The sequence below is a fragment of the Neofelis nebulosa genome, chromosome 12 (assembly GCF_028018385.1).
Source record: "Neofelis nebulosa isolate mNeoNeb1 chromosome 12, mNeoNeb1.pri, whole genome shotgun sequence".
Taxonomy (NCBI): domain Eukaryota; kingdom Metazoa; phylum Chordata; class Mammalia; order Carnivora; family Felidae; genus Neofelis; species Neofelis nebulosa.
This window is the reverse complement of record NC_080793.1, coordinates 18,554,497-18,578,958: the sequence shown is the minus strand read 5'-3', so window position 1 is coordinate 18,578,958 and position 24,462 is coordinate 18,554,497. Positions and strand designations below refer to the sequence as shown.

Here is a 24,462-nt window from a genome sequence, read left to right as displayed (position 1 = left end):
TCAGTTTCGTGATTAAAGCAAACAAATGAACACATCCCTGACACCTATCAATTTACACTTTGCAAAGCTTATTACGCAAATAACCTTGAAAGCAAGACAAAGCAGGCTTTATTGCCCACATTTTACATTCAGAGAATTTGATGTCTGCAGGGAGGGTGGGGAGGGAGCTCTTTAATCAAGGACAGACACATAGTGGCAGAGTGATAGAGCTGGCCCTTAATTCAACTTCTGGTTGAGGGCTCCTTGTGCTATATTCACCTTGACACTGAAGACACAACTGTTCCCTCTTGCAGAAAAATCTCTACAGGGTCTGGGTTGATCCAAGGACAGACACGGCACCAAGACACTTCTGAGCTCAGCGTCTCTGCTGTCTACCCACCTTCCCATCACGCTGCTCTCCAACAATGAAACTTGATATCACTGGTCCAGTAAATGTTCCCTAAAGCCTAGATACAAGGCTGGGACTCCTAGGTAGCTCTCTATAGCACCCGGCTTCACATTCATACCAGCCCATTCTCTCTGTGACCTTTATTGTCTAGTTCATCTTTGTGAGTTGGGATGCTGCATCTGAGTGGGTTTTTTCACCTTCACACCTTCCTCAGATGGAACGCAGACTATGAGGGAAGGCAGTGCAATGCCGGTGGTTAAGGATCCAGTGTGTTAGCATTAGAAAGACCTGTATATGGGCCCTGTTCTGTGCTCCACCTCTACGAACCTCTATTTTCTCAACTCTGTAAAGGAGATAATAGAACTCTGAGGACAGCAGAGTTTTCCAGTTTTGTTTTGTTTTCAGTTTCGGTTGTTTCCTTTACCTAGCCTTTCTTACTCCTTTTTCTGGAAGCATGGTGCCTGTGTCCACTTAGCAACAATTTTTCCACCTCTACTGTGATTTGAGTGGGACTGTCCATTTCATATCCCTGACTCCCACCACAGAAATGGTGAGATAACCCAAGCAAAACAACCAGATTCCTTTCCTGGGGATTGATAGGGATCTCTTTCTAAGATCATAGGTCTAAAGGACCATCAAAGACTCTAGCTGCCAGGGTCATGAGGAAAACCCAACTCAAAAAGCAGCCAAACACACGGCAAACTTGAGACAGAGACACAAAGTCCATATCCTATTATCTGAACTCCTAGATTCCGCTGGGGCTGAAGCCAGCACGTTTGTTGAATTTCCCGGTTACACAAGCAAATAAATTCCATTTTTTCCACAAGCAATTTTGATTTGAGTTTCTGTTACTTGCACTCATGAGTCCAGATTCTCCTATGTCCTTCTGAAATATCCTTTAGAAAGTTATTGTGAAGATAAAACAAGTTAATGTTTAGTCACACACTTAAAATAGTATCTGGTGCATTTCGAGTTGCCCAAGGTGGTGGGGAGGAGATTAATTAATAGGACTGTGGTGGACTCTCGTCCCAGAAGCGGGACTGCTCTTCTGCTTGGTTCTCCAGCTCAGCTTAACGACCAGCAAACAAAATCCCTAGCACGGCTTGGTCACGTGACCTTGGCCAGCTCTCTCTCCGGGCTCTGGGAGAGACCCATACCTGTTTTCACGGGGCCAATTGCTTCTCCCTCAGAGTCTTAGTACCTAGGACATGAAGCCATAAGTGACACTGTCCTCATCTATCCTTTATTTGCTGAGCACGCCACTGGTGTGCGAGCTCTCTGGGAGAAAGAAACTGTATCTCATCTCCCTTCAACCCCATCAGCCCCCACATGGTTGTGGCACCCATAAAGGATCTCTTGCTGTTTCAGAAACAGATGAGAGCCAAGTACTCTTAAAAATTAGAAAGGGAATAATGGGAACTTTTGCCAACTCACATAAGCTCACTTTTTTTTTTTTTTTAAATCTTCCAGAGGATAGGTATAACCCACAGTAGGTACTTGGGAAATATTTTCTGGTTGTCGACAGTACTGCTCTACCTTGGGCCAGCCTAAGAGGCAAGGGATTGAAGTAGAGTTCTTACCAATAAGCATCATGCAGGATAAATTTGTACATGTTCATGAGCTGTTTCTGGCTCATCCCTCGCCCTCCCATGTCCTGCTCATCTGACACGGTAGATTTCAACCACCCTCTTTCTTCCAATTCTGGCTACCACTAGACCTCACTGTCTCTCATTGAGGTCATGGGAACAGCTTCCTTATTGCTTCCTACAGTTCCCTCCAACTTCCAATCTATCGTCAGTATATCAGCCAGACGGATCTTTCTAAAGTGCAAATTAACAATGTCTATTGAGCATCTGGCTTAAAACCTTTAATGACTCCTTTACCCCTTAAGATAAAGTCCACACTTCTTGGCCTAGCAAGAGAGTCCCTTGCTCTTCAATAACTTTGTACTTATGACTCCCTCTCCATGGAAAACCTTTCCCCTTCTCTGTCTTCATCTGCCTGATCCTATTTATCCTTTAAAGCTCAACTGAAATGAAATGTCACCCTTCCTGGCCAGCTTGCACTGGACTGAGAGGCATCGCCTCCTCTGAGCTCTCTTATCACAGGCCACATTTTATCATGAGCTCCACGGCAGCAGGGACAATGTGCTGTTCATCTCTGGGTCCCTAGAATATAGTGCAGGTCCCTACAGAGATGCAGAGACTGCAAAATGAATGAACACCAGTGCTAATAGGGAAGATGCTACATTTGAACACACCCTTAAAGGCTAAGTGTGCACTGGATAAGTACAGAAAGTAATGTTCTGGCTGTCCAAAACGTCCTCTTTCTCCCTACCTTTTTCCATAGCTCATAATCAGTGTGATATTGTAGAACCAGTTCACCAATTTTAATTGCCCTGTGGTGTGGCAGTTTGTATACACATCTGGCTTCTCCCAGCAGCATAGGAAGCTATCCAGGGCAGACACTGTGCCCTCATTTCTGTGTGTGTCCCTTATAGGGCTGCACAGGAAGGAGTACAGTGTACAGGCTCAGAGCGTGGGCTCTGAGATCAGAAAAGACCTGTTTTCTAACCCTAGTTCTGGCATATACCCCCTTAGTGACTTAGTGGCATGCCCAATTTACTGAACCTCTGCAAGCCTTTATTTCTTTATGTCTAAAATAAGGGAGAAAAGTGTGTGCCTCATATAGCTATGATTAAATGCGGTACTACATGCATTGATTTCTCCAATGAATATTCATTGAATGCTTTCTGCATGTGTGCAGTTGAGTGTACAGAAATAAACAAAACAAACACCAGCTTTACTCTCACAGACTGTCAAGTCTAGTAGGGGACAGACATGATCACACACATAAATGTGTCATTTCAAAGTTTAATAATTGCAGTAAAGGAAAGGGGTAAGGAGGCGCAATTCAGATTACGGGTTGGGGGATGCCATTCTGAGGGAGCAACACTGAGGCTAAGGCTGAGAACTGAAGAACAAGTAAGAGATGTAGATGTGCCAAAGCCCTGTAAGGGGTAAAGAGTGTGCGATCAGAGGCAGCACTCGTTACTGATGAGAAGCTTGGGCTCTGGAACCAGCCAGTATGAATTTAAATCCTGGCTCTGTTACTGACTAGTGCATGACTTTAGGCAAATTTCTTAACTTCTCTGGCCTTTGGTTATCTCATGTATAAAATGGGGATAAAATTCTGTCCTCACTGAGTTATTGAGAGGACTGGTCCAGGTAATTTATATAAAGCATTTAGAACAGCATCTGGCATATCAACAGCACTCTTTCACAGCCATCCGTATCATTAATTCTTCTTTGTTTCCTCCTCTGAAGTATGAACATGGATACTACTAGAAAGGAAGAGCCAAAGGTCTTGCCTGAAGAAGACATATCCACGCTAGGAAATGAAAAAGGATAGTGGGAAATGATGGGAGGTTGTCCAATAAAATATCAGGAACTCAGTTTGCCTAGCTGTAAATGGTATAATCCTTGCCTCTAGGGTCAGCACATTTTATGGTGCCAATGCACTCCTAAGACACCTCTAGGGGACTCCCTTTGGCCTGCATTGGTTAGCTGGATTTGGACAAGGTTACTGGGATTCCTGGAAAAAAGTATAATTCTAAGCCAGTGTATTATTTAAAAATTCACAGACTTAAAGCAAAAACAAACAAATAAAAAACTCCAGGGATTACCTCTGTGTTTTTTTTTTTTTTAAGATGCTTTGGTTGATTTAATATCCATCTAGAAGCCAGCGAAATTGCTGTTTGTATATTCTGTAGCTTCTGAGTGTCTTCCTTGCCTGTGTGCGTTCTCTCCTCTCCGTTACAGGCCATAGGTATGGTTAATAAATATCTATCTATGTCTTAAGCTATGACACACGTGAAGGAGAGAGTTCTGGGGGGCAGGCCTGTGATAAGGATGAGAGGGCTAGATACAGTCCTGGGAGTCAGGCAGGGAGCTAACCCAAGCACCGCCCTCTGCACAAGTCAGACAGCCCCCTGGCCTTCCTTGCTTGCTTGAATCTGTGTTTCCCAGAAAGAAATAGTAACTTCTCCTTTTTCTGGCAGGGGTGCCTGATGAAACTCCCTGAAAACAGGGCCTCTCCCTCCCCTTCACGCTGGCCTCACACATGCTAATGCAAATGAGTCCTGACCCAGCCAGGGGTCTGCGGGAAAGCTGCCAGGAGCTTTAGAACAAACATGAAAAGAATGTTATTTCATTTCTGGCATCCTGGGGAAAGAGGGACCCAGGGAGGGAAGTTGGGCAGTTAGGGGGTGGAGGGAGAGGGACAATGAATATGAATGCTTACTGCAATAAGACTGAAGCAAAAGGAAAGGATGAGAGGAAATTAATATAAATGTCTCTCAGGTGCCAAGAATTGACATATAGAATAATTTTTTTTTTAATTTGACAGATACGTTTTGAAGTAGAATTTATTACTCCCATTTTCTGGATGCAGAAAGAGGCTTGTTCTCAAAAGCTAGACATAGTTTTTTCAAAGGTTACCGGACTATGAAAGGGTAGAGTCAAGATTTAAACCTAGATTTTAAAGTTTTGAATTCCGTGCTATATCTTCTCAACGAGGCTGGCTTGTTGGCTGTTCTTTGATAGATTCCCAAAGAACACTGTGATTACAACAAGCCCACATCCTATGCCTCTCTTTATCCACTTCTTCCTCTCATCTCTTTCTGCCACAATTCTAACTCCAGATTCCTCACCTCTTACCAGGACTCCTACAACAGCTCTCTAAGTCTCCCGAATCTAACCCACACTCCATAGAGATCACTCTAAAGCCCAAATGTGGCCTTCTCACTGCTGCTCAGAACCAATCATTGGTTCCTTCATCTGCATTATGAGGCCTTACGAGTTCTGGCCCTCCAACCTCATACAGTATAAACCTCAGCCATCCTGAATCTTCTGCTCTTCCCTTATGTGTCCCTTCAATTTCCCCCTTCTTGTCTTTATTTTGGCTATTCCCTCTGCCTCAGATGCCTTAACTTTCCTAATTCTAAATGGCCAATGCTATCCATTCTTTCAGACTCTACTCAAATGTGCCTCCCCCGAGGTACACTGGCTGTTAGAGATCACAGCCTCCAAATTTTCTTGCCTTTAGTAAGGGTAAATCACCCTCCACCCCAGAGTAATTATCTGCTTACAAATTTGTCTCCAACACTGGACACAGCTCTTTCAATCTGAGCCATAAGAGTTCCAATTTTAGTCACTCTACTGCCTATAAGAGGAATGCATAAGAACATACAAGTGTAGACTCTGGAGCCAGGCATCTTGTATTAGACTCATGACTCTGCCATTTACCAACTAGGTGACCTTGAACAAGACACTCAGCCTTTCAGTGTTAGTTTTCTTATATATAAAACAAGGATACTATAGTACCTGCCTCAGAGGGTACCATATTGTGAAGGATCGAAGAGTTAGTGTGGCAGGTAGTCAGAACTTGATAACTGGTTGATGAAGACAGTGACTAGGAGGCATGGGCCATGTGACTGCTATGATACTGGCTAATAGCCATAGATGTTTATATGAAGGATGGACTACAGCCATTCAACCTGTAGTACCTATTACTGACCTTTGGTGTTGGCTGAATTGAGTACCTACCAAATGTTAGGCCATATGTTAGGGACTCACAGAGTCCTAAAGCACGGTTTCTAAAACATGTTCTACTCTTGGATCACTGACAATCTTAGTTCCCGATCATCATGAGAACAGTATTTGGGATGGGTTCAAGGAACAGTAGAAGAAAAAAAGAAAAAGGGAAGGCATCTCTTGTTATGTCAGATATTTGATGAAAATGATCCCTAATTTTGTCACATCGTATGTCCAAAGGGCTCCTGGAAGTGGCTCAGAGAGAACAGAAAAATGTGAGCAACTTCACAGTGGGCAGGACAATTGGCTGATCATGGGTCCCCTTTATGGTCATCCTTGAGGAAGACCTACTAAAGAAACGTCTTGTGTGTACTTGGTATGTGCTTGGTATGTCTTGTGTGCTGAACATCTACGGCTGGGAGCTTGGCATGTATTAACCATTCTATACTTGCTTTACCATGAAACTAATGTAGGAAGTAGCAACACTCTCACCTTGCAGATGTGGAAATTGAGAGCCAGGAAAAATAACTATCTTGTACAGCCAGAAACTGTCTGATATTTGAACTCACCCTAGGGCAATCTGACTCCAAACCCCATGCCCCTAGCCTCTCATACACCCAATATGATCGGGGTACACATGTGCTTGGATCCAGGACAAGAAAGCAGCAGGTGGCCTGTATGGTCTGTATGGGAGTTAAGAGCCCTCATCCAGCCCAGCTCTGACACTGATTCTCTAAGTGACAGAGTGCAGGTTCGTGCCCTCCCTGAACTTCAGTTTCTCCCATAAAGAGAGAAGGTTCAGGTCAATGATTTCCGAGGCCTCAAGCTCTATTATGCTGTATTTCAAGTGTGAAAGCATCACGGGGTTGTTGGTAAACGGAAGAGTTTGTCCTTGAGGGAAAGGAGAACAGAATAGAACAGAAAATGTCAAGAATCTGGATTCTGTCTTGCTTCTGAATTTCCATGCATCATTCATGCTGATCCCCTGTGGCCTGCTAATACCTTTTCAGCGATGACCCTCAAGACTGCTCACAGCAACAGCCTCCATAGATGGAGGTGGGAGCAAGGGGGCAGGTGGCCACTTAGCATGAAGTGATGGACCCACAGCCAAGATAACAGGAGCAGGGACAAGTTAGGAAGCCTGGCCTCTAACCTGAGCCCATTCCTACCTCTAGGAGTTCTTCGAGCCTTAGAAATCAGAGAAGGAAGGGACTTCTCCATTCAATCCCTTCATTGTAACAAGAAAGAAACTGAAGTTCAGAAAGAGGAAGCTCTTTGCCTATGGTCTCTCGTGGATGGGCAGCAAAGCTGGGCACAGAACGCAGAGTGGCTTGGACCCCATCCCAGGAATCTCTCACCATGTTGAGCTGTCTCTGTGCTTCCCCTGCAACAAGGCAACCCTAAGGTAGAAGGTCGGGGTCAAGACTCATTGGAAAGAACACTGCATCAGGTGTTGGGACCACTATATGTTAATCCTTGCTCTGCTCTGAATGAGAAGCCTAGGGGTCATCTCTCAGGGCCTCAGCTTCCACATGTATACACTGGAAGAGCTGACCTAGATTAGTAATTCTGAATTAACCTGCAGGCTAATTGTAACTTACAAAATTGGTCTATGTGACCAATTTTAAATTGGTTGCCAGCAAGTACTAATTAAGAGATTTCACTTAAACCCCTAGATTTATGGCTTGGAATATTTTTCAACACTGGGTCTATACTCTCACATAGTAATAATCAGCTGGAGCTGAGTATTCTCTACTCCATTTATAGTTTACCATGGTCCCCACTGTTCCCTATCATAACCATCTGGCCATTGTTGACCCATTGATGTCACTTGCAAGTTCCTCCTTATAAAGCCCAGCTGAGAGTTCACCCTGTCTCCCTTAGCCCCCTGCTACCCTGCACATAGGGCTTTCACTGTCCTCTGAGATTACCACCCCACTGATGGCCAGCATCAGAATGTTTTCTGATAGTGACCTAGCAAAACTCCAACCTCTGCCTGTCTTTCCACGTAGTAGATACCAGTAACTACACTGGATTTAGGGACCAATCTAATCCGGTGTAATCTCATCTTGATCCTTAACTCATTACATTTACAAAGATTTTATTTCCCAAATAAGGGCATAATCTGAGGTTTGGGGTAGATATGGACTTTGGTGAGGGGGGTGGGGGGTGTCATCACTATTCAATGCAGTACAACCCCTCCAATTATTTCCTCAGGAAGATTTTGCAATTGATTTGCAAAGGGGGCCTGCAGTAGACCTGGCTGGGTTCGTGGCCCTTCCCCAGAGTTCTCACAGCCCCTGGGCTTTCCCATCAGAACACGAAGTGAAGCACCATGGACCTGTCTGGTCTCTTCTGCTTCCCCACCATAACTGTGAGCTCTGTGAGAGCAGAGACCTTGCTTGGCTTGCTTAGTTCTGCATCCCATGTACCCAGCTTAGGGAGGCTCACTGTAGATTCCCCACAAATATGTCCTTTTCCAGAGCACGTTGCACTGCAGTCAGTTAGTAAGGATAAGAAAAGCTATCCTTGGATGTTACCAGAACTGAGCTGAGCCCATGTTGCTCCACTCCGACCCAGCATATGCCCTTCTCAGGGCACCACTCACTGGATCCCCAAATGTATAAGGACCCCACCCTTCCCCTTTACCTATGCCAAATGGCTTCCCTAATAATCAAGTCAACCCAGCTCCTTCCACACCATGCTCAGAGTAGTCCCCACAAAACACAGGTTTAAATATAACCTGCCCCTCCTCAAGATTTTCTTTGCTCCCCATTGCCTGCAGGATAAAGTCCAGCTTCTCTGCCCAGCATTCAAGGCCTAGCTTTCCAGCATGGCCTCAGCCCCCACCCATCCACCATCCATGAGTTCACAAGAGCAGCCTGTGCCCTGTCCCTCCAGAATCTGGCCAGTGTCCCATTCCTGGATGAAATCTTGATGCAGTTTGAGGAAAGAAACAGCCTGCCTGAGAGTCCCCAGCAGGTTTTAGGAGCCTCACTGTCTGTCAGCTGAAAAACAGCTTTATTTTTCCTCTACGAGTCTCTCTTGGCTTGAGACACATGGCTGTATATGCTTCTGGCTGAGGACAGCTCTTCCCTTCTCTGGGGCCCCAACTGTGCACTTTGGAGAGGTCAGCATGACCTGATGCTAGAGGGAATTGAGTCTTGAGTCGCAAGGCTATCTCTCTCCCTACCCACAACCCTGTCTCCCAACCAACTGGACAAGGTGCCACAACCTGGGAGAGTTCACATTCCATTCAGGTTTGGGGGCATCGGAAGCCCCCGGCCCCTGGTTAGCTCTGGGACCTTGGCCACAACTTGGCTGTTTGCTCCAGAGTCACACAGTAGACCCAGGCCCTTGTACTTAGGGTGGGTGCTGTGTGGAATGCACAGAAGGATGAAAGAATAGAGATCTTGGGATTGGGACAGAGACTGAGAAGTGGTAAGTAAAGAAGAAAGAGACAAGACATGCATATACAGAGACGGCAAAAAGAGAAGGACACACAGACAAAAATAATAGATGGGAAGTCAGAGTGACGTCAAGACAGAGAGAGAACAAGAAAGTGAGAGGGGGAAAAAAAGGGAGGGAAAACAAGAGTCAAGCAATAAAGAAATGGACAAAGGGGAAAGGAAAGAAGAGATGTTTGAAAAGAGGGAGGGGACACGGAGAGAAGGAGGGAGGGAGGGAGATGGAAGAAAGGAAAGGGAGGGAGGGGGAAGAAAGAGGGAGAAAAGGCAGGGAGAGGGAGAAGGGAAGTGGGAGGGAGGAAGGAGAGGGAAGGGGGAGAAAAGGCAGAGAAAAAGAGGGAGAAGGTAAATGGCAGGAGGAAGGAAGGAAAGGGGGAAGGGAAGGAGGGAAGGAGAGAGGAAGGGAAGGGAGGAAAGAGGAAGGGAAGGGAGGAAAGAGGAAGGGAAGGGAAGGGAAGGGAAGGGAAGGGAAGGGAAGGGAAGGGAAGGGAAGGGAAGGGAGGAGAGAGGAAGGGAAGGGAGGAGAGAGGAAGGGAAGGGAGGAGGGAGGAAAAGTAGGAGAAAAGGCAGAGAAAGAGAAAGAAAAGGAGAAGGGAAGTGGTGGGGGTAGGGAGAGAAGGAGACTGAAGAGAAGAAGAAAGGGCTGAGGAAGTTTCACACTGGGAAGAAAAAGTCAGTATGGAGTGGGGCAAGGCCTGTCTTGGCTTCTTTCCCTGGTGTTTCCTGGATCAACCCTGGGCCTCAGCCTCCATTCACACTGGTCCAGAGGCTGTGGCCCAGGGCCCTGGTCAGCATGGAAGGCTTCTTCGGTGCCTATCTCTTTTCTCCCAAATGCTGAAAGTCCCCTCAGAAGTTGGGCCCTGTCACGTTGGGGACTTGGGTCCAGAGGCCCACTAAACAGATGGGTTCACTGAAACTGAAAGGTGGGAGAAGTATGGGGCCTGAAGCTGAATGAAGCTCTTCCGCCTGGACTCGAACTCTCCCCTCTCCAATCAACAGAGTCCCTCTCCTCTCCTCCGTTCTCTCTTGAGGTACACACCCTGCAAATTCATGAACTGGTCCTTTGGGTCGGCTTCATTCAATCCCTCTCCTATAAGTGAAGAACCGGAGGCCTCCAGAGGGGAAAATCCTTGCCACGGCCCCAGCTGCTTCGAGCCAGAAGCAAGATGACCCTCAGGTCTCTCGCCTCCCATCATCTGGGCAAGCACTTTTGGAAGCCAGCCTTAGAGGGCTCCTGATGACTTTCATGCTGTTTCCAGTAAAGTCTGTGCTGATTCTTGGCACGAAGAGAGGAAATGAAGAGGGTAGGGTAGGAATGTAAATAAAGGGGAACTTTGGGATTTCATCTAATATATAATTATAGTATCCATGGCAGTGGCCTTGGCTGCTTTTCTGATGTACTGCCCAGGCTGTGCCTGGGCAGAGGTGGTGTCTGGGGGCAAAGGGGGCCCAGAAATGCTCCATCCAAGGCTCCAGTCCCCCTGGGCTTTTGGAATAGCATCTCTGGGCCAAAAAGCGTGGACTTGTTTGCAGAAACACATGGCAATCTGGAGACACTGAGAAACAACTCAGCACATGAGAGCTGGAGATCCTGGGTGTCGCAAAAATGGCATTGGGAGTACATTGCTAGGAGAAGCAGAGGTCCTCGTACTGACTCTGAGCTCAGTCATTGGCATGGCAGGGCCAGGACTGCAGGAGGAAGTATGGAATTGAGTGGTAGTGGACAGGTATCTCTTGGTGTCAAGACTGAAAAATCTGTTTTCCATACTGTTTCCAACTCATCTGGGCCCACATGGCTCTTTGCACAAAAGACCCCTCTAAACATATTCTACCCCCTGACCCTCACCATCTCTACACTGTATCATTCTTCTTGCCAACCAATGTGGTATTTTGAGTTCAGCCTCTGGAAATAAATTAGCTGAGTTCAAAGCTTGATTTCTCCTCTTACAAGCTTTGAGGTTTTGGTCACGTTATCTAAACTCTCTGTGCCTTAGCAGGCTAATCTGTTGGATAAGAAGAACAGTAATGGCCTTAGAGAGTAGGTTTGAGGATTAAATTAGATAAGGTAGGTAGGTAGGTAGGTAGGTAGGTAGCCAGGCAGACAGACAAATCTCCAGATAGATATAGAGATACGGAGATTTGGTACTAGACCGCAGCCTGGCACACGGTGGGGGTCATCTAAATATTTGGTACGAAAGGGAGTTAGAGGTTGTGAATGCGTGAAGGGGAAAAGTCAGTGTCTCCAGATTGATGCACTGACTTGGAAATTTCTTCAAATCATTCAACAACTATTTACTGGATTCTTTACTTGTGTCAGTCACTGTTCTAGGTACCAGGGGTATGGGATAAAAAGGCAGACACAGATGCTGCTCTATGCAGCTGACAGGTGAGAAAAGACAGACAACAAACAAGCGACCAGATACCAAGTCATTACAGCTTTAGTGAGTAGCATGGCTTTGTGTGTCTCTATGTGTGGCAGGCAGGATTTACTGCAGATAATGTGGTCAAGGAAGGCCTTTTTCGGGAGACGAAGTGACACATAATTCAACACGTGAAGGAGAACAAGGAGCCATCATGGGAACAGTGACGGGCAAATCCCGGAGAAGTCCATCCTGGGGAAAGGGAAGAAGCAGAGGCCTTGAGGAAGGAAAAAAGCGCTACATCCTAGCAAGAGTGCATGGGGATGATGAGTAAAGGGCCAGTGTCCGAGATAAAGACTTACTTTGCTCTCCCACTGGAATGCCGTGAACAGGAAGGTGTCAAAGTGGCAACCCCAGGCCGGATTGCTTGGGTGAAGACTGCTGCCCCAGAGAGTAATGGCCAGGCTCCTGCACCTCCAGTCAAGCATGGACAGTGAGCTAGACACAGTCTTGTGCTCTTTATATGTTTCAGTCCATCGAATCCTCACGATCCTATGAAAAGGGTCCTATCGTGATTCCATTTTACAGGTGAAAAATTGTAACTCAGGGAGGTTAAGAGATTTGCCCAAGGCCACCTACCCACCTGAGGGGAGGGGTTGGAGTGGAGGCGAAGACTTCCTTCTGTCTGATCTAATTTTAAGGCCTAATTTTAAACTGTGTATGTGAGGTGGTGGGTGGGAAGGGGCAAGTGGATTCGCGACGTCTCTACTGCCTTCCCCGCTGCTGACCTCTGGCGACGGAGTCATCAAGGAAGCCTGACATGAGCACAGGATGACCTTGTGAAAAATTCAAAGCGCTTCCTCATCTACCACTCATTTTAATCTTTGTGACCACATGGGGAGGTAGAACTAATTATCTCCACTTTCTGGATCAATCAGCTCCATTTCACGGATGAGAAAGATGAGTGTGAAGCACCTTCCCTGGGGGTCTGCAGGCCGCAGGCTGGGTCCATCCCCAGCGTGCTTTCCATGACAAACAGGGCTGCCATTAGTGCGAAAGCCCTCTTGCACTCATATTCTGACAGGTCCATTTGTGTGATGCACAAGGACAGGGATAGCACGTGGGGCGAGGGCAGAGGAGGGTGCGTGTTAGAGGCAGCCTGGGTACAAATGTCAGCTCTCTTTCTCCTTTCATGTAATTTTGGGCAAAATGTTTACCCCTTTAAGCTCCACTTTTCCCACCAATGAAACAGGAGGTGATGACGATGATGATGTGATACCAGATCCACAGGATTATGGCAAGGATTAAACGAGATAGCACACCCAACATCATCCTTAGCATGGTTCCTGGCACACAGGGAGTGCTCAGTCAACTATTACTCTCCCCGCTACTGCTATTATCCAGGAAGTACCAGAGGCACCGAGAATCAGGACTCTGGTGCAGTCTTAATCCCCACCTCAGAGGTGCGCAATTCTCATAGCACAGAGTTTAACCTTTCCATTTCACAGATGAGAACATCAAGGCAGAGGTGGAAGAACTGGCTCTGGGTCCCACTGGGAGTGAGTGTGGGAACTGCTGTCTGACTCCTGACCTCAGGCTTTTTCTTCACAATGCTTTCCCTTCTCTAGAGCCCTAGTTTTCCTCTTACTCCTCTCCTCCAACTCCACCCATCCCTGCTAAGAAGGAACCCCTCTCCTCCCCCAAGCCTCTGGCCCCACCATGGATGTTGGCAAGTGGTTGTAGTACCCAGGCTCCCTTGGCATTCTTTTCAGAGAGCTGAGGCCAGGGAGGTGAAGGACGGGCCTGGGGCAAGCCTCTGAATGTGTGGGAATGAGCCCCCCTCCCCGGGAATTGGGCCTGGCTGCCACTGCATGTTTGCTCAGGACCCTTTGGCAGTCATCCATGGTTTGAGAAAGGCAAAGCAGCCAAGACAAGACAGAGGCTAATTACCTTGGGTAATAGGAAATTGAGGAGTGGTGACAAGAAGGGTATCTAGGCCTCTAGCCAGGCAAGGGCAGGGAAGACCATGGATGCCTAGCCCAGCCTGACCCATCCACTGTGAGTGGAGATTCCTTCTCAGGGTCACTCTCCAGTTCCAACAACCCAAGGGTGCAGGAGTTGGCCACACTGTCAGACCTTCTGGAGACCCTCTCCTCTGCTTCTCTTTGTTTGTTTTCATTCAAAAGCAAAACAAATGAAACAAACAAGGAAATTCAATTTAGACAGGGCCCAAATGCTGAGGTTTCTGTTTTGTTACACCAGGGTGAGCTTAGGACAGAAAATCAGCCTTGACTTTCCCTCCCCCAATTGGTCTCAACCCAGTGGTGCTTTGTAAAACTACATGGATAAAGGGGCTGCAAAAGTAATTTGCCTTCCTTGGTGGAGTGAAGAAAGGGAGTAGAGATTCAGAGAGAGAGAGAGAGAGAGAGAGAGAGAGAATGAGAGAGACGGAGAGAGAGAGAGAGAGAGATGAAGAGAGAGAGACGAAGAGAGAGGAACCCACACTCAAATAAGAAACAGGACAGAGAAACTGAGGTACACACACAACAACAGAAGAGAATAACAAAGAGAAAGGCAAAGTCAGAATGACTGGGAGAATGGCAGATAGACACAGACAGCAAGCTATGAAGAATAGACTTACACAGAGAATGAATGAAAGGCAGGAGAGATGAACAGAGACACAAGGAGACACAGTGGGGTAAAAACAAGTGAGAGAGGCAGAAAAGCAGGAAGGACAGGAGCCCAGGAGGAGAAGAAGGGAGAGAAAGAATGAGAAGAAATCTTGTGGCAAAAGTATGCATTCTCTGAACTCTCAAGCTGGGGTGGATCTAACACACCTTCACTTTAAAGGTGCCAGAACTGCAGAACAAGAAGGGGACATGAACATTTAGCCCAAGGTCCCAGAGATGGAAGTGGTGGTAGTGAGATGTGAATGCAGACTTCCTGCCTGAGAGACTGGCCCTCTCCACCTGAATCCTATTATATCTCTGGCGGGGTGGATGGGAGATTTGGTGCCCTGTGCTTAATTAAAACTCAGGGGTGTGGGCTCATGCTCTCTTTTCATTCTATTTCATTCCCAAAGGATCCTGGGCCAGTAGCACCTCAACCTGCTCCATAGGAAATGGCTCTCCCTTGGTTGTCCTTGGAAGAGACACAGATACCAAGTGATGGAGTCAAGAAGAATAAAGCAGTAACTATATGCAAGGCATTCTGGTCAACCCCTGTCTGTGGAGTTTGTCACTTACTGCTCTTCCTTTTAACTCCGTGATATGAGAACAATTACCAGCTCCCTATTTCCAGAGGAAGACACTGTTGCATCGAGCAGTGAGAAATGACTTTCCCCAGGGCAGGTCATGAGTAGAGGGCGGAATCAGGATTTGCACCCAGTTTAGTCTGTCCCCAAAGCCCATGCTCTTCCTACTTCCATACACAGCCTTTTGGACCCAAGAGTAAGAAAACTGATTTTGGTAAGGAATGAGCAAGCAGAAAATACGAAGCCCCAAGAACTGACAATGGAACTATTTTAAAACTCGTGACCGTGTTGGTCAGACTTCATGGAAGGAGAGTCACCAATAGGATGAGAGATGGGTCCAAACCACACCCTGGGATCCTTGTCGAAGCAGCCCAGATTCCACAGCCATTTAATAAAATCAGTTTTGAAAATAAAAGAAAGAAGTGTTCAGAGTTAGGAATGACAAACTCATGACATACATTTCCAGGACAGAAGAAGAAAGGATGGTCCCACTTAACGACATGGCAAGGGGGTCATGGGTGTTAAGCAGTAAGGGAAAGAAGTAGTGAGGGAAAACCACCATCATCTTGAAAGGATTCGACTGATTTGTCAGCTTTCAGGGTTAATTGCTTTTGGGGTTCCATAAGACATTTCATTGCTCTCTACATAACAGGCCTGTAGGATTCCAGACTGCCTAATGCCCGGACTCTACAATGTCACCCAGAGACATCTGGGTTACTACTTGTAACCTGTACTACTTGTAACTTGTAATCACTGGATAGGAACCACCTTCCAGGGCTCTGGCCTTCTCTGCTAGATGTTGTCCCAGTAGTTGGTGAATGGACAGGGAGGGGATTAAAATTAACCATTAGCCCAACAAGGACAACAAGAACAACAGTGATAACAGCTAACACTTCTTACGCTCTTACTGGGAACTCATCACCAAGTGGAGAGCTTTTGTGCACTAGCTTATCAAATCCACTTCAGGTCCCAGTGCATCAGACATTGTTATTATCTACATTTTCACAGAGGAGGACATGGAAGCTCAGAAGGTTGACAGGCTCACTAGGTGTCACACAGCTGGTAAGTGCAGGGGAGAGATGTGAACCCAGATCTGTCTGCCTCCAGTCTATGTGCTTAATGAGGGACAAAGGGACCAGAAGCCAGTCATCATGAAATCTTTCAAAAATGTTACTTTCTTCACATAATCACAGTTTTCAGAGTTGGAAAAGGCCTCAGAGCTCTTAATCTAGTCATACATTTAATAGATGCGGTGGTCCTGGACACCCAGAGGTTGGTGTCAGCACTTGTTGATTAAGAGGCAGTGGAGTCATGCTCTCAAGATCTGGATCCCAGGTCAGCACTTAAGGCTTGAGGCAAATGCTACTTCCTCTGGCAGGTTTGCCAAGATGTGCCAGCAGAAGAGATTTGATAGCCTATTGTATTTTGGGGATTCCATTTCCAGAGCTCTCACTGTCCCCAGTTGATTTTGCTATTCTGTACAAAGTAAAACTTGGATCCCAACATCTACAAGATAGTCAGTGGCAGAGCCAGGGTCAGAGGCCCAATCTCTAGCTTATAGGGATATTCCTGAATTTGGTGCATGAATGTGTTGGATGTTACCAATGAGCCTGAATATGTTGGATATTCTAAAGTATGCCATGGTCTTTAGAAAAGTCATGGCCTTCCAGAGGAAGTGGGGAGGGGATACGGTTTGGAGGTGAAAGAGATTCACATTGTGAAGGGGTTAATACTTACTGAGCATATACATACTGTGCTGGGGTGTTTTTTGTTTAATTCTCATGTGCCTCTGCAAAATAGGTTTTATTATTACTGTTGTACTGAGGCTTATAGAGGTAAAGGATGACATAACTAAAAATGTCAAAGCCAGATCGGAATTCACGGTCTGTGGCCTTTCATACCATCATTAAGTTCTAAGTTATTTGAGAATAGAACCCTTGTCGTAGTCACATTCATACCTGCATTTAATAGCTCAGTACCAAGTCATAGGAACTCTTCAGAAAATGTCTGCTAAGTAAATGAGTTATGAGTGAATGAATGAATACATAAAATTGGAATGAATGAAAGAAGTGATGAATAAATAAGTGAATGAATGGTGGAGTATAAGAGAGGAAGAACAGATATATGGATGAATGAGATAGATGGATGGAGAAAGGGAAGAAGGGGGAGAGAAAGGGATGGAAGGAGGGATGGATTAATGATTGGGTAAAGGATGGATAAATGCATGGATCACTGAGTAAATAAAAGAAAAACATAACTGAGTTCAATAATTTGTGGATAATGCCCTCCTCATTAATAACTTCAGCTTTCTAGGCTAAGGGAGGTGCCCTATAGTTTTGTAACTAGGGTACATGAAGAAAGCTTGTCTCTAGAACTCTATATTATAGCTTTTGATGAATGCATCTCAATGTGGCAAATGCTCACTGAGGGGACAACAAAAGAAAAACGAGCCCCTTTTCTCTCTAAGATTAACAGATGAGCCTCAGAATGACTTCCTTTTGTATCACTAGAAGTTTGGATGCAGTAACTCTAATATATTTTGTGAAGGAGTGATAATGGCACTATTTCTAAGGAGGGGGAAGCTGAATCTAATAAAACTAACAACAACAAATATATATATATATATTTGTCAAATATATATATATATATTTGTCAAATATATATATATATATATATATATATATATATATATATATATATATGTCATATATATATGCTGCATGTATACATACTTCAGATATACAAATCTAAGTATTTTTTCAGAGGGGATATCATGGAATTGAGAAAAGAACACCAGATATATGCTGCATGTGTACATACTTCAGATATACAAATCTAAGTATTTTTTCAGAGGGGATATCATGGAATTGAGAAAAGAACACCAGGCAGGGACTCCTATCCCAGCCCTCCTTGCTAACTCACCACTTTTCCTCTCTGGGCTGCAGATTATTCATCACTAGAAGAAATGCTTTTGTGTTCCTGGCCTCCCTGGGCCCTCCAGCACTAACCCTGTGTGATTCTGTGGCCTATTGTGGCCACACTTCTCCAATGGATACTTCCAAACCTTAGCATCTGAAGGTGCACATACAGGCTGTCTATAAAACGTTTGGCTGCCTGGACAGATTATTCATGCCTTGCCTCCCAGACTTGAAATCATCTTGTTTCACATCCCCCACGCACCCAGCACATCTTACTTGTAGAGACCGTCGGGCTCCAGACACTTGAAGATGACGGAGTAGATACTGACTTCAGGGACCTCTCCATGGCTTCGACCAGCTGCTACACAAGATGTGCCCAGGCCAGAGAGTAAGTCATCGGCAAAACTCAGGAATTCTCCTGGAGGGAGACAAAGAAAGATGAGCTCCCCAGCTCAGGCCTTGGTGAGCAGACATCCTTGCTGCTGTCCGAACCCAAGAAATGTCTGGATACCATTATCAGGAGGATTAGTGGACAACGCAAGCATAGCATATGAATGACACAGAATAGTATCTAGCCTTAATGTCTCTTTGTTTAAATTTATGCCTGAATTTTCCCAACTGTAAAGTGGGCATACTAATATCTGCCTTTATAAAATTGTAGGAAGGCTCAAATGAGGTAAATTATTGTGCAATAAAAATATACGAAAAGGCAAAAGGTGCATCGTGCTTTCTGTCCAGACTAACTATTCTGGTCTTATTGCTGCCATTAACTTCCTCTTAACTACTTGAGCAAGACCTTCCTTCCAGGAACTGCATTCTCCTTGCTGGTGTAACAAAGGAGTTGGACCAAGGATGTAAGATAGGTTTCCTATTACATGGTCACTCTTATGCATGAAGTGGAGTCATGAAGTATCCTGGTTCTGGATTCCGGATTCATGAAGTGGCTCATGGATTCAGGAAGTGTTATGTTGGTTCTGGATTCGTGAAGTGTTATGTTGAGATGGACAGAGACCTGGTCCAACTAAGGGGGAAAAAGCTCCATGCCTGATAAGTGATGGCCATGGGACAGGAAGGGACAGTGGAAGAACAGGAGCCTCGAACTCCATGATTTCTAAAAATCAATCTAGACACTGGATTTTAGGAAGCAGCTGAAGTTTAGTAGAAATAGACCTAACTAAAAGGAATAACTGGACATTTAAAATCTCAGGTTCTACTTTTAGCTCTGTTAAGAATTTGCTGGATGGCTTTGGCCAACCAAATTCCCATCTCTGTGCCTTAGTTTTGTCTTCTGTAGAGTGAAAGTGGTAGGATCACTATTAGAGCTTTTGAAAAAGGAAAATAAAAACATAGATGTGCACAAAGATTAAGATATATGGATAAACGTTACAGTACCATTTAAACCAGGATGAATTTAGAAACAACTAAATGTTCAATGATATAGAAATAGCAGTATCATTTATAGTTCAGTGATGCAATGGAACATTTTATAGCCATTAAAAACAAGATTGTGGAAGCATATGAAGTTATATGAAAAGATATTAAGTTAAAAGACAGGTTACACTATTACAGAATAATCTAATTTTTGGTGGAAGTTTTACACGTTTATCTATTTAAAAAGAGAAGGAAGAAATTACAAAAAAAATGTACAATAGTGACTTTGTCTGGAAAGTGAGATCATGGGTATTTTTCTCTCTTATTTTTGCTTATCTCTGTTTTTTTTTTTTTAAATCATCGATAATGGACATGTATTACTTTTGTAACAAAGAAAAAAATCAATAAAAAATTACTTAAAAATAGATAAAATAAATGAACCAGGCTAAATGGCCTCTTAAGTTCCATTCCAATTCTAAAATGGGATGATTTAGGAGCAAAACAAACACGTGGATTATTGTATACCACACAGTATGGAATGATTTGAAGCATCCTTACCATTCATTCCTTCTCCTTCTTGTCTAATATGGAATGCCTCACACTCTCTTCTCATTTATTCTTAATAACGACAAGAGGAAGAAGTCCATTCGACTAAATCCTCTCCACTTGATGTTAAGGACAATCAAATATATTGGAACCAACATGGAACAGTAATAATATTGGCCAAGTGCCTGAGAAGGCTGTGACCCAAGGAGGCCACAGAGCTCTTCTCTACCACGGAACTGGTAAAGCCAAATATATAGATCACAGCCTGCTGGTGTTTCAAAGAAAAGTTTCATTCTTCACTCACAGGTGAATGATATAACACTTGTCTGACTTGAACTGTCTGGAAAGCCCTAGGATTTCAGGTAAACAACCGTTCGATAACGTACTTGTCCGTAGGGTCCGATAGAGCAGATCTGATTGTAGTGTTCTTTGTTTTCTACTTTTTTACATCTACAGTTCATAGACTTGATACGTAGACATCTACAGTTCATAGACTTGATACGTAGACATCTACAGTTCATAGACTTGATACGTAGGTGCCAGAGGGAAGTATGTGAACCAGGCTGATGTCAGCAACATGCAAGTTCACCTGCTATTGTCAGACAGGCTTGGGACTGAATTCTACTTCCACCATTTATTGCAAGTCTCCTAACCTCTGAAAGTCTCAGTTTTCCCTTCTGTAATACGGGATCAGTAACTGTTACTGAGTTTGGAGTCCAGAATGAAAGAATCTCAGAAGAGATTCTTAGACCGGCAGCCGTCTAGAACCAGCAGTTGGAAACCAAAAAGGTAAATGAAAGCTTTATTCATCAAGGATGTTGGCATCCTCTGTTTCTTTCACAGGCCTCTTATGTCAGCTTCTTCCACAGTAAAATCATAAACAGACAATGTCTCTCTTCCAACAGCTACCAAAGCAGAGCAACATATAGGGTGAAAAATGAAGAAAAGGGGGAAAAACATAGAATTGCTCACTGGAGTAAGGGCTTTGTCTCTCGTGGTTTCTTAGGATTTTAAGTTTGGAAACTTACATTTGTTTTCTCTGAGCTTGGATCCATGTCTGTCTGCTTCTCAATTTGTTTCTAGATAGCCATTGAAAGAGTTGGCCCCTCATGAGGGAATTCAGGATTTCTGTGGCCAGTATTAACGGTCTTCAAGCCAAAATATGGCTGACATTCATTCACAAATGGGCATAGCTTTCCAGATGTTTCAATGCATTTCAGAACAATTGGACCCTGGATAAAAGCTTTATAACATGCCTGACAGGTCAGTAAGACAGGCACACAGCTCTAAGGTTTAAGATTTAGTTCGAAGGAAGAAACTGGATAGCCTGGAACACATAACTAGTCATATGGAGGACAGTATAAGGACATACAGCACCCAGTTGTATTCGGGACTGCATAGACATGATGACCTTTGCATGGAAAGTGTCAAAAGGAAAGGAAGTGACACAGTGCCAACTCTTCTTTGTTTTATTTAATCATCACAGTATCCAATCCTAAGGAGTTAAATGTTAGCATCTCTGTTGTAAAGCTGGGATTAAGCTCACAAATTTCAGGAGGGACAGAGCTGAGATTTGAACCTGTATCCTCCTAACTGGGAAGCCATACTTTTTCTTTTATACTATGCTGCCTCCTAGAGAAAGTTTAAAAACAACAGTGTTCGAAAGTGAGGTTTTCAATTCTGTTCAGTTTGCAATTGAAATGTGTCACTCTCTTAGCTTGGGGAATGAAACAATGAAAGAAATCGTTCCTGACCTACAGTTTGTAGTGTGACAAGAGGAAGGGTTCTGAAAGACAAGAACAGACCAACAGAGTAAGTTGTAAGATCGCTTTTCTTGGCACTGTCTTCCAGAAAGTTTAAATGTAACTTCGATGGAGACAGGTGAATGAGGGGATCCTTCACTTCCTCACCTGTTGGAAGGGGTCCTAAGGAAGATCTTCTCTGTGTACAAATGCAAATCAGTGCAGTTCAACACATGCACTGGGGTTCCACAATACCTCAAGTCTGGCAATGGGACAATCGAATGAACAATACTACAGGGCAGTGGTTAAGAGGCTGGGCTCTGAATTTACACTGCTTAAGGTTAAATCCTGGTTCACCCCCACTTACGGCTTGCCTCAGTCAGGTTCTTTGATTCCCTCCATCTATCTCCTCATATGTAAAACAGAGAGAATCATAGTATCTAACGTACAATGTTGTGAATATCATATAAAATGTTCCATCTATTGCTTACAAATCAATTAGCACCGTGTCTGACATACAATAAGGGTTCAAAGATATGTTAACTATTGTGTTCATTATCGTTTTCGTTAACACTGTCATCATATCAGAGGAGAGAGGTAAGGGCCCTTAGAACTTTTTTTTTTTTTGGTCCAATCTTTTATCCTGTCCTTTTCCAGGTGACAATTGAGGCTTAGAGAAGGAAAGTATCATGTCCATGGCCATACGCAAAGTGGGAGGTCCGCTTGGAACAAACATTTCATCTCTTGGCCCTTACAGCCTGTGTGGTGATTCCTATTAGCCTCTGAAATAAACCCGCTGAGACCTGAAGACCTTGCTCTGAATTTCTGACCAACTACCTTCAACATGAACGTGAGCTAGATTTACTTTGTGCCAGGCACCGTGCTAGACACAGAGTTCCACCCTGCCATCTTCTTAAACTTGGACTCCCTGAGAAAGATAAAAAGCCTAGGAGAGACAGAAGTAGTTCAAGAGGTTTCCAACACGTGCTATATTCTAGCAGCGGCTTGCCCATCAGGACATGCAGAACTCCAGGGTGGAGAAGGAGAGGCAGACATGGTGGGGGCTGAAGTCTGTCTCCTCTGTGCCCACACCAACTTCAAGCCAGATCAACACCAGTTTGATCTATTTTATATACTGATGGTCACGTTTTATTTAAGTTGGGGACAAAAAACTGTTCTAAAAATATTGGCTTATAAGTTTTACTGCTTAAAATGTTTGAATCCTAAAACCCTGCCACATTCTCTGGTAGAAGAAATACAGAGGTTCAGGAATGTTGCACCCCACCCCCAAATTCAAGGCTTCACAGCCACTCTGGGGCAGAGTCGAGGATCAAACCTATTTGCTTTTGAGCTCCATGTGCTTTCCACTAGGAAACTCTGCCCAGGTTAGGCTACCCCTGTCCCCTCCTCTCTGGTATGTTATGGCTGTGTGGCAGAACCCTCCTAGACGGGGCTGCTGTTGCCACCGCCTAGCCCATGCCTGTCCAAGATTCTAACATTCTTTCTCTGTTTTTCTTTCCTTGAAAACAGATAGGGAGTTGGGAGTCGCTGTACAGGAATGTGCCTGTTCCCCATTATGGCTCTTCTGGGGCTGTAACCCGAGTGGGCTTGGGCCAGACCCCCACACACTGCTTCATCCACTCAGACTCGAGCCTTGCTCTCATTACGATCCACAGCGGAGGTCAATCACAAATTCTGCCGGAGATTCAGAACCAACCCAACAAAGCACAGTAATTTTTCGAAAGGCCCCACCCCCTGCCTCAATCCCTTCTCCTTTTATCACTCCCTCAAATCCCCTGCCTCCTCGTTTCCCCCCTCTCTCCCCTTCTCCCCTCACCCCCTCACTTCTGATTGAGTTGAGGTCACAGTCAAAGCCGGCCACAAGAGCAAATTGAAAACAGGCTGGGGGGGGGGGGTGGGGGGAGAAAAAGCAGCAAAGAAATTCCAAAATGGAAGGGGCGGGAGTAGTGAGTTATTTAGCCCAGGTGGGGAGAAAGGTCCCCGCTCCAGCCTCCACGCTCTTTTCAGGAAACGCCAGGGGGATTTGGAGGCAGCTTCGGGCCTGGTCTCTCTCTAACCTGAGGATGCTTCTTGCTGTGGTGCCAAGGAGAAGCAGGGCTCTGCATTTCCCACCATTCCTTTAGTTGGGCCAATGTAGAAATTCATTCAGAGACCTCGTCATGACAAGATGCATTTTTTCAGGGCCTCACACTTACCAGCTGCCATTGGTTTGTTTCTTCACAAACACGGTACTTGAAATCTGAGGAGCCAGTGTCTGGTTCCTACCTCGAGCATAATGGCAGTACGAGGTGGAGGAAAGAGAGTGGGTTTGTGGGGGCAGATGAAGGACCCGGTTTTGAAGCCAGCCTCCACCACTTAGGAACTATACTATCTACGGATGGATGATTAAGCTCTCTGAGACTGCTTCTTCATCATCAGAGAATCAGGTGAGGAACAAATAATTTATGTGGTATGCCTGCTACATGGATGGTTTACCAATGTCCGTGCTCCCCCAGTCCTGCTACCGTATGTCCATTTCCATCAGGTCACAGCAATTTGTCTGACAGCCAAATTTTTAGTGGTGAAACTCAGCTACTTTGAGATACATTATATAATATCTAACTCCCTAGAACTTTTTTTGTTTTTAAAGGAAGCAATATTTAAGAAGGTTGAGGGAAGAAGGATGGAAGGTAGGCAAAGAGGAGAGAGGGAAAGGAAATGTCTATTCACTCTTATCGTATGGCAGGTATTTTTTTTAACATTGCCCTGATTAAACATTGAAAACAGCCCCATTGTGATTTTCAATACAATCTAAAGATTTGG

The 24,462-nt window shown here is 44.9% G+C and overlaps 1 protein-coding gene across 4 annotated transcripts in view; it reads right to left on the bottom strand.

Moving 5' to 3' along the window:
• ASTN2 (astrotactin 2) overlaps positions 1-24,462 on the bottom strand; it is an 885,184-nt gene that overhangs the window by 35,960 nt on the left and 824,762 nt on the right. For all 4 annotated transcript variants that reach the window (XM_058694362.1, XM_058694365.1, XM_058694363.1 and 1 more), the window contains one exon: positions 18,257-18,398. In XM_058694362.1, coding sequence (XP_058550345.1) covers positions 18,257-18,398 — 142 coding nt within the window. The remainder of the gene's footprint in view (positions 1-18,256; positions 18,399-24,462) is intronic.